The 10,207-nt window shown below is 42.3% G+C and overlaps 2 protein-coding genes across 2 annotated transcripts in view; one reads left to right on the top strand and one right to left on the bottom strand.

The window, feature by feature from the left end:
* The first annotated feature begins 2,314 nt into the window (after positions 1-2,314).
* On the top strand, positions 2,315-5,420 carry tmem14ca (transmembrane protein 14Ca). The gene is made up of 5 exons (XM_080542646.1): positions 2,315-2,372; positions 3,211-3,293; positions 3,718-3,819; positions 4,634-4,721; positions 5,277-5,420. Exons 2-5 carry the CDS (start codon positions 3,221-3,223, stop codon positions 5,332-5,334), a joined length of 321 nt encoding a protein of 106 aa, XP_080398772.1. The 5' UTR covers positions 2,315-2,372; positions 3,211-3,220; the 3' UTR covers positions 5,335-5,420.
* A 728-nt stretch (positions 5,421-6,148) lies between these two features.
* The window catches only part of mak (male germ cell-associated kinase), a gene marked incomplete at both ends in the record, with an annotated part of 11,559 nt that continues 7,500 nt past the window's right edge, over positions 6,149-10,207 (bottom strand). The window contains 6 exons of the mRNA XM_080543494.1: positions 6,149-6,312; positions 7,499-7,594; positions 7,800-7,916; positions 9,456-9,596; positions 9,809-9,948; positions 10,147-10,207. The exon at positions 10,147-10,207 is cut by the window's right edge and continues 130 nt beyond it. Of these exons, the coding sequence (XP_080399620.1) occupies positions 6,149-6,312; positions 7,499-7,594; positions 7,800-7,916; positions 9,456-9,596; positions 9,809-9,948; positions 10,147-10,207 (719 nt within the window). The remainder of the gene's footprint in view (positions 6,313-7,498; positions 7,595-7,799; positions 7,917-9,455; positions 9,597-9,808; positions 9,949-10,146) is intronic.

The raw sequence follows: 10,207 nt of genomic DNA, 5'->3' as shown, positions 1-10,207 counted from the left end.
GCCATTTGCCTGCTTTTATCTGGAGATATTCATCAGTGCCCTGGTCCGTCTTTTTTTAAAATGACAATTGTGTCAGTGGCAGTGGCAGTCGTGAGGAGCGTAGCTAGCTAGCCAGCAATCTGAATCAATCAGTGATTATATATCATATCTAGCTAAATATCTGACTTTGTTTAATCGTGGCTAGGGGAGACATTTCACGATGTCAAATCTTTCAAGAGGACTTGACTACTCGTCACCCGTCTCAGGGGTGGCACGGTGGTGGACCACCTCAGGGCGCTGGAGCGGGAGGGCTCAGCCACCACATCTGGACTACTGTCCCCCCCTGGAGGAGACAGTCATCCAGTCACCCAGTGGCCATCCAGATGGTTTGAGGGAGCGAACGGTAAAACGTAAGCCGAGCTGGAGGTCTCCCCTCTGGACCACCCTCCTCCTCCGGTGGTGGAAGAATCAGTGAGCCCCCCGGGGTCTCAGAGGAGGGCCGCCCGGGCAGACGGGGGTCACAGCAGCGGGGACAGACGCTACGTTTTCCCGCACAGGAACGATGATGAGACGACGCCTCTTATGATGAATCTCAGTAGGTAAAGTGTGGATCATTTTCGGGGAAACTTCCGAGGTTATTTTCACGCAGCTCGGAAGTGATTTGATATCATTTTTTAAAAGTTTGATAACACTGACTTCAAACATCCACTATCAAGTCAAGTTAGCTTGCAACATCCCGTTCTGTACGGCCCACAGTGCTTGCAGAAGCAACATTAACCCTGTTTTTAAAAGACATCGCAAACTGAACTTTTTAAAAACTGTTAATCACTCTCAGGTGATCTGGGATCCACGGCTCAAACCCAGGGGTATTTTTGGAGGACATATTAACATCCGTAGCCTCACCCCAAAGGCTGAACAAGTGCATCCTCTTCTTACTAACTCTAACTTAGATTTTCTATGCCTGTCAGAAGAATCATGGTTACATAGCAACTCTCCATCTGCTGCATTGCATGTACCAGGCTATAACACCTTTAGACAGGACAGATCTAAGGGAAGAGGGGGTGGGGTCATGATCTATATCAAAGACCATATCAACTGTCATCAAATTTGCTGGCCTTGCTGGCCCAAAACTAATACTTGGAAGTTGGAAATCAAGTAAACCTCCAACACTACAACAATGGAAAAACGAAATTCTTTATTATACCAATATAGAGAAGAATTTAGCCATAGACAATAATAAGAAAGATCAGTTTGAAAAGATATGGGGAGAGATAGTGAAGGCCTTAGCTAAGACGTAAAGAAACATAGTACTAAGAGATTAATTAGATTATGCATTAGAATTATTAGTTAGATAAGTATAGGGGGTAAACTGGGATAAACTTTAGACGGTTTAAAAAAAGTGGGGCTTTGGGATGTTAGGATGTGTTGTGATGTTTGTCAAGGTGTGATGTGTTGTGATGTTTGTCAAGTTGTGATGTGTTATGATGTATGTCAAGTTGTGATGTGTTGTGATGTATGTCAAGCTGTGATGTGTGGTGATGTAAGTCAAGTTGTGATGTGTTGTGATGTATGTGAAGTTGTGATGTGTTGTGATGTATGTCAAGCTGTGATGCGTTGTGATGTATGTCAAGTTGAGATGTGTTGTGATGTTTGTCAAGCTGTGATGTTTGTCAAGTAATGTGTGTATAATGTTTTGTGTAAAAAGAAAATGGAAAATAAAATCTTACAAAAAAAAAAAAAAAAATGCTGGCCTTTTAATCATGATTTAGAATGTATTGGACTGAGTATAATGCTCTCACCTGAAATATCCTTTGTGCTCATTGTTGCATAACGTCCACCTTCTTCCAAGAATTATTTTTACATCACATTTAAAAAGCTGCTTCAAGCATGTGATTTTAAAACTGAGGTAATACTACTTGGTGATTTTAATTGTAACTGGCTAGATAAGACTAATAGGAAAGCCCTTAAGCAGATCACAGATAGTTTGGATTTTACACAACTGATGGAAGGACCAACTAGAATAACTGCATCCTCCCAGACACAGATAGACTTAATATTCAGTAACAAGCCTGAAAGAATTGTTAAGACATTCAATTTTATTACTGGACTGTCCGACCATAATTTGACATTAATGTCCACTAAAAAGAGTATCCACCCCATAGACCTATTCTCAAGTAGACGGAGATTCTCAAGATGTAGAGTGCTAGGGGCCTAGGACGGTGTCGATTTGGGACCCTACATCATTTCTGCGTATCATCTAAAGGAAGAACTACATTTCCCATCAGTCCGTGTCGCGTTGGAACGTGACGCTCAGTGTGTGCACCATCATTGGTCGTCCGGTGTTGAACAAGGCAGTAGCGGCTGAGGGCATATCGAGGGAGAAAGGTTGTTCGGTAAGTCCGTTTTTTAAAAGTGTTCAAAGAGCTTGGCACGATATCTTATTAGGACATGATCGCATTCCTTTATTAAATCTAACGTGGTATTAAAAATGCATGTGCCATGCTGTTGTAAGTGATTGCTCTAGGCTAAGCTGTGCTGCTGTCAACACTGGGCTACTAGTTATAGTTATTATTACCAGTCAATTCGTGATGTTAGAATTATAAGGTTCTATCTCCATTTTTGTCAAAATTGAGGTTTTTACATAATCTGATCCATTAGGTGTTTATTCATGCCCGTGTGGTGTTATTTTTTAAAATGTTGACATTTTTGAGTTAGTAATGAATAAAATACAAAGGTTCCATCTCACAAAACATAATGGAATGTAAAAACTTTGACGCTCAATATCTCTGAACTACCCTAAACGGAGATAGAACCGTATCATTCTAAGCTCACGAATAGGCTAGGTGCACGATCTCACTACTTCCTGAAAGGCAACTGGTATGAACATATCCTGTCTCACTCTATTGGTTTAATTGATTAATCAGCTGTGCGGTAAACCGTTGGAACACACAGTGCACAGCTGATTAATCAATTAAACCAATAGAGTGAGACAGGATATGTTCATACCAGTTGCCTTTCAGGAAGTAGTGAGATCGTGCACCTAGCCTATTACTATGCCCATACTATGCCAATGCAACACACTAACCGTCCAATGAGAAGAGCGATAGCAATATTTAAATCCGATTTACATTTTGGGACGATTGCATTGATGCAACATTTCAGCAGTGCCACATTGTTTCCACCAGCAGACTGTCTGAGCCAGGGTTCTCTCTCTCTCCTGGTGCTTTCCAGGTGTTCAATCATGACAGATTGGGTTGGATATGGATACGCCGCCCTCATCGCATCGGGGGGAGCCATTGGTTACTTCAAAGCAGGTATGTGTGTGTATGATGGCATGACATTATTTTAAGTGGTAGTAGAGAAGATTGTTCAGTATTTTCAGGCATTGCATCATATTGGCCTTTTACGTTTTGTGCAATAACTCTATTTGCAATAACATTGAGTCTATTTCCATACATTCTCAAGTCATCACTTGATCATTATTATGAATAATACATAACATTGTACATGTAACACACTGCAGGGCTGCCACCAAATGTAGCCTGCTGTGCTGCCTGATATTTTAATTTCATACTTTTCTTTTCTAGCACGATTACAGCAAATGCGATGTATGCGTAACCAGGTCGGCACAGTCCTGGCTTAGCTTGGCTCAGCTTAGTTCGACTCTGTAGTGTGTTAACAGTATTGATAACCTGCAGTAGCATTCTAACTCTCTCATCCCTCCCTGTTGTCTCCCAGGCAGTGTCCCCTCCCTGGCTGCGGGGCTCCTCTTCGGGGGTCTGGCTGGGCTTGGTGCCTACCAGATCTCTGAGGATCCCAAGAATGTCTGGGTGTCTCTAGGTTTGTTAACACCTCACTGTTGCCCCTGTTACCCCCCAAATGATTTCCATCAAATTTGGATCAACCAAGGCAAATAACACTGTGATCCTCTCCTAATCTCCTTTAATGCCTTTTAAGAAGGAATCGAGGAGGAATGTGAGGAATAGGTTGTCATCAGTGTCACAGTAGGCTGTGCAGACGTTCAATTGGTCAGCTGGGAGGCAGGCTACCATCCAGCTGATAGAAACATATTGAAAATGCTGTGGTTATTTTGTGGTTTATTGTATATAAAATAAAATCACTTATCTGATGTAATGTGGTAGAGGGCAGTCAAAACAATTTCCCACAGGCTACTGGTCAATAAAAGTGGTATTGGCCTCTTTACACATATTACAAATTAGGGGCATACCCCTAATTATAACAAATGTGATTCATTAAATATGTATTACAAGTTACAAACAAACCAAAAACCCTTTATATGTTAATAGATGATTTGTCAGTTATCACTGTCTGGTACACTTATGTTTTATCATCCATATATCAAATGATGTTGCCAATTGTGATAGAAAGATGTTTGATTGGGCAGGGTTTTCACATTAAAGTGGGAGGGAGAATGCCTCCCTTTGCCCCCCAGCTGAACATTTGCACCCGAGCAGCCCGCACATAGTCATCCAGATGAAAACAACTGGCCCAAAGCTTCTTTCTGGTGTCGGGGTGCCTTTGTTATGTGCCTGGTGCAGCACCTGCAGCGTAACCCTGTTGTGTCACAAACATTCCACTTATACAACATGTCCAGTGTGTTTTGGGGGTTAGTGTTTTTGTCTGTGTCCCACAGCGACTTCAGGAGCTCTGACAGGGGTCATGGGAAAGAGATTTTACGGCTCCAGGAAGTTAATGCCCGCTGGCTTGATGGCAGGAGCAAGGTAACTATCTTGACACTCGTTCACTGTGTAAAACAGCAGTGAGCTGCTAGTGAGCACTCCCACCTGTACCATGAAGCCCAGAGTGTACTGCCTCTGTCAAGGGGGCTGAGCTCTATGGTACAGTTGTACAATAAACTCGCCCTGCCACAAGATCACTTCCCACTTAATTGCTGTTTTACAGGGATGCTACACCACGAATAATGATTACAGTGGGGTGCAAACATCTGGGCACCCCTGGTTTAAATTTCTGTTACAATTAATCTCCAAGTGATTGAAAGCAAACCTGAGCACTAAATGCTGCAACGTTAGGTTTGCTTCTTTTCACTTAGATATTAATTGTAAAAGGGGGTGACTAGGGGTGCCCACATTTTTGCACCTCACTGTATATATAGACGTTGTGAGTGTGTATTTTTTTCCCAGGCATTCGTTCAAGTGAGTCGATTTCAATGTTGTAAGTGTTGTAGGTGTAGGTGCTAAGCATGTGTTAGATAATGTATACAAAACTCTACTCCTGTTATGACAGTATGTAACGTATTGTGTCTTGGACTCCTCTAGTCTGCTGATGTTGGGGAAGCTCGGCGTGGGAATGCTACAGAAGCCTCAAGAGTCATAATAATGAAGTATATATTTCTAAATAAAAATCATGTTACCCTTCTTTCGTTTCTGATCAGGAACGGACTGCTGTCACTGTCAGATTGTTGATGGTTTTTTTTTGTTTGTTTTTTCTTTTTAAATGTACCATGAATGTGAAAATGAATTATAATATCTTGTTTATATAACAATAAGAATGGTTGTCCTGTCTTTATTGTCAATATCATAAGATTATGATGATAAAAAAAATCACAGTTCTCATAGATATATATACCACTGATACCGCTATTCACGATAATATCAGCGCAAAGACATATTACTCACCTACATTATAAAAAAATATCCAATACAAAATGCATTAATGGTTCTAATAACATCATGTAAGAAAAAATGTATGTCACTATAAGATTCAGACAACATCCATTTAGGCTTCAGGATTAGACAGCCCAAACAGCCTGTCAGTCTGCACTTAGCGTAATAGCGGTGGTTTGGAAAAACATCTCCTGTATTGCCATAGCCATGCCGGAGGCCTAGCCTTGTGTTAGCTCCCCAAGCTAATACCTAGGGCTTCAAGCTCAGTGCGTTATAGCGGGTGTTTTTTGTGAGCAGTCAACTTGCAGGCTCTGTGTCGTCTCATGGTGAAATTCTGTTTCCCGGGCTTATCTGTATGGGTATGCATAACACAATGATATCAGAAGGCATAGAAATGTCTCTTGATGTTCTGAGCGCGTGTGGTTGTGTTACAATGTCAATGAGGCCTTTTGCAAGTCGAAGCCAACAAGGGTTCATCATTCACAACCCAACACCAGCTGCAACCGTCTTCTGGTCTCTCTGCACTACCGGTTGCCTCCGTACTTGGAGGCCCAGTCTGTTCTCCCATGGACGGGCTGCACAGGTGGGGCTCTGGTCAGGAGGTTGCCAGAGGTTTTCCCCAGGGCAGAGTAGCTCTGTCCTTTCATCTGGGTCCTGTCTGCTCTCCGCTTCCACCCGCCGTCATAGTCTGGAAGAAAAACATCCTGGGTGAGGGTGACGTATACCTTTTTCACAGTACTGAGCCAAGCGGAGCTGTACTGTGCTAGTGTAGTAACTAATCTACCATATCTAACTAGCACAGTATGACTAATGTGTGTCCTGTAGTGTGTAAAGCCCTATACTGCATGCACATAATCTGAAGTCTTCACATTCAGTGTAGAGGATGATCCTCCAATCCGTCTTGTAAAGATATCACAGGCTATGTCTCTGACAGCTAGCTTAGCATAGTTATGTAGCTACTGTAAGCATGCATAGGCTACAGAATTTAGAGTCAGCTGCTGTGATTGCTCTGATCCGCTCGGTCCTCTGCAATTGTGGTTTAGAGCATTTAGAGTTTTACCTTGAATTCAATTGCACTGTAAATCCGACATGTCTGTTGTATGGTACACAAAGTGATTTACTGTCAATGCTGCAGCTACACCCAATGTTTTTAATTTGACAATTCTCCCAGTATGAGCATGTCTAAGTATGTTTTCTCCCTTTACTTTCTTGTTTTCAAATGTGTCGTAAAGCAAAGCACACATAGAAAGATGTGAAATTAAGCATAATTAGCCTATTGATCCGCAAAACATGGAAGCCTCAAGTATCCTTAGTTAGTCTTTCTCTTAGGCCCCGTCCAGAAACTAGCCCCTGCTCCTTAGACACTTGTGTGGCTCTGAAAGCATTAAATAGGTACAAACGGGATGGTGATAATTCCACCTAGCCTATCAGAGGGAAAGGTGAAGCTACTGCCATCTTGTTTGTACCTATCAGATCTACACACGTGTGGTAGTAGGGATTGTTCCTGGACAGGGCTTGAGACAGCCTATCGATTGTAAATCGCTTTGGAATAAGGCGTCTGCTAAATGCCAGAAATGTAATGTAAATGCTTCGGAGCAACCGTCCCCTACATTTTACTATGAAAGGCAGAGCCCAAAGAAGTTCTCATACCAATTCATAAATGGTACCAGGTTCATCGCTACACTCATTGTGCCCAATTTTCCACCCATTTCCTGAAGTGTGCACTTCCTTCCTAACATGGATTTAGAAGCATAGCTTTGTTTCCACCATATCTCTTACACCTAGTCCATACCCGTTAAGAACAAGTGGGGGAGTGCACAAGTCCACACTTGGGGAAAAAGTTAGAAAATTGGGATGCGGCACCACTGCATTACCTTCATTACTTTCACTCACGGATGAGTTGGATGAGGTTCTTAGCTTGGGCGGTTTTTGTTTGCCATTTGTATTATCAGGAGAGGTAGAATGATCGGCTGAGAGCAATAAGAGAAGGAAAGAAAGAAGCAATGTTACATGCTTGGAAATAAAGAAAGAAAAATCTATTTAGAAATAGAAAGAAAGAATGAGAAAGAAATGATAGTGATAGCCAGTAAGGATGCAGTCGGAATAAAAATAATCTTATGTGGCCTTATTAATGATTTCTAGGCCATTTAGTCAGAAGAGCAGAGCATGTCATACTTGTCTGGCCTGCGAGGGGAGCCAGTTGAGTCCTCTGACCAACCGATCCAACTTCTTTCTTCTGGTAGGTAGGGATATAACCTCCAGAGAGGTTGTATTTTGTACTGACAAAGTTTCCTGAAACACATACACCAGGGATTATTGTCACAATTGTGAGAAACACCCTCCATTTCTGTACATCTTTACTGGCTGTTTATTCCATTTACATTTTCCTAGCGAAAAAAAAAAAGGCTGAGATTTAATATATTGCAGATAGCAGCTTTGCACACTGCGGTTTCAGAAGTGTGTTTGTTTTTTTACAGCAGCATGTCCTAGTAGGACTCTTTCGCCGTCAGTGCTGAGCAGTTCAGCACAGGACTGTCTCTAAATCAACTTTCAACTACCTGAATCCAGGATACACTGCAGTGCAAATCAAATGGACTTTTGAAACAGCAGTGCTGTTTACCGTGCCGGTAAACACAGCAGACTAGGCCCTGGTTCCCGCAGGCTACTGTGTATTTGAAACTACTCTCCCACCCACTGCTTTAATTGGCTGAACTCATTCATATGTTAACTCATGGGCTTGAATACCAATGGATCTGGCCGCATCAGGTGAATTTTTGTGAAGTCATTGTAATTGACAGGGGTAGTGTAATTGTAGGGGTAGTGGTGGTCTAGTGGATAGTGAGTTGGACTTGTGATCGGAAGGTTGTGAGTTCGAATCCCGCCTGAAGCCACACCACTACTAGTGTGCCCTTGAGTAAGGCACTTAGCCCTCAGTTACTCCAGGGGGAATGTCCCTGTAATTCGTAATTGTAAGTCGCTTTGGATAAAGGCGTCTGCTAAATGGCAAAATTATAAATTAATTTAATTATTAATTGCAACAAATAACATGTTTATGACATAAACAGAGAAATCTGGGGGGTATTACATCAATGTTCAATAACTCTTGCAAGACTTATCAGAATAAGCCTGGATTTTGCTTTAGCGATGTTGATGGAATACCCCCTAGGTGACATTAATTTGCATCCTCAATGCAGATGAGGCTACAAAAAGGATACACTGTGACTAACTGACAGCAGAAAACGAGTCCATGTGCAGACATTGTTTCTTTTACAATATATTTACCAGAAGATCTATCAGAAGGGTTATCAGTGGGTTTGGCAGCACTGTCTTCTACTCCCAGTAAATAGAGGGTAGACATCGAAACAGAAAGGCAGACATCGAGACAGAAAGGCAGACATCGAGACAGAGAAGCAGAAAGGACACAGAAAGTTAGAGGAAGGTAGAGAAATGGATGAAAAGTAGTAAAGTGATGAAGATTAGTCAGACTAATTGAGAAACACATGACACTTTCTAATTTTCTCGAGAAATTGATTTGACCCAACAGTGTTTAACTCATGAATAGTGAAAGGAGGGCAGAGCACGGCACCACAGGTCCATATTGTGTGTCTGTCTACATGACAAATGAATAATGGAGCTTCACCTGTCTCCAAAGTGGCCCAGACACTTAAGCTCTCCCCAGCCAGAACTAAAGATTAAACCCATTAGGATCATTAGCATTGCAGAACTAAGTGTATTGTGTTTTGTGATGCGCTTGGCATAGGGGAGTTAGGTTGTTAGGTAGCAGGGTAGGGTGCGGGGGGGTGGGGTGGGGGGGGAAGAGGTGCGGGTTACCTGCATTGACTCTGGTGACAGATAAGCCTGCTCCGATGGGGCCGAGTCTTTTATTGGAGACGTTGGCAGAGTGGTCCCACAGATCTCGTAGTGTGGTCCCGGCTGTCTCCTTGTCTCCTGCTGGGCTCTTGCCGATCAGTCCTGAAAGTGAGGAGAAGCAGTGTCTCAGACAGTGGGAAGCAAGTACTGCTTGTCTGGGGCATCCTAGTGGACATGATTTGTGCAATATAAGAGAATACTATCAATGCATGAGGGAATAGCCCCCCAACATGACACAATGACACATAAATCTCAGTGACAAACCACATTTTTGCTTTTGTTTATTTATACAGCAGAGGACCATTTGGTCTTACCAGGAAGATATCTTGATTGGCTTAGATAATGTTGTCTTGCTGAGGAACTTGGGAGGCCTGAGTCGTTTTGGCCCATCTTGATGTTGTTTGGTAACTTTGTAACGGTGCTGAAGGAATATATTGGTTTTTGCTCGTGGGACCTGAAAAAAAAAAGAAAATCACATAGAAAACCAAAATCAATGGGACATTCATGTTAGAAGACATTTATATCAGAGAATCGCAACCTCTGGAAAATCTCTTGAAAAACATGGTGGAGGTTTCACAGATTAAGTCATGTCATGCACTAAAAACCTATAATAAAGTTATTATGAAGTTAATAATGAGAGGTGTGATTTTACTGGGGGGCGGGGTGTTGTCTATGACTCTTCTCCTCCTCCACCAGGCCGGGCTTCTTAGAGT

The sequence above is a fragment of the Nansenia antarctica genome (genome assembly GCF_963989245.1).
Source record: "Nansenia antarctica genome assembly, chromosome: 12".
NCBI classification, from domain to species: Eukaryota; Metazoa; Chordata; class Actinopteri; order Argentiniformes; family Microstomatidae; genus Nansenia; species Nansenia antarctica.
The sequence above is the reverse complement of the archived record's forward strand: the minus strand, read 5'-3'. Positions and strand labels throughout refer to the sequence as shown.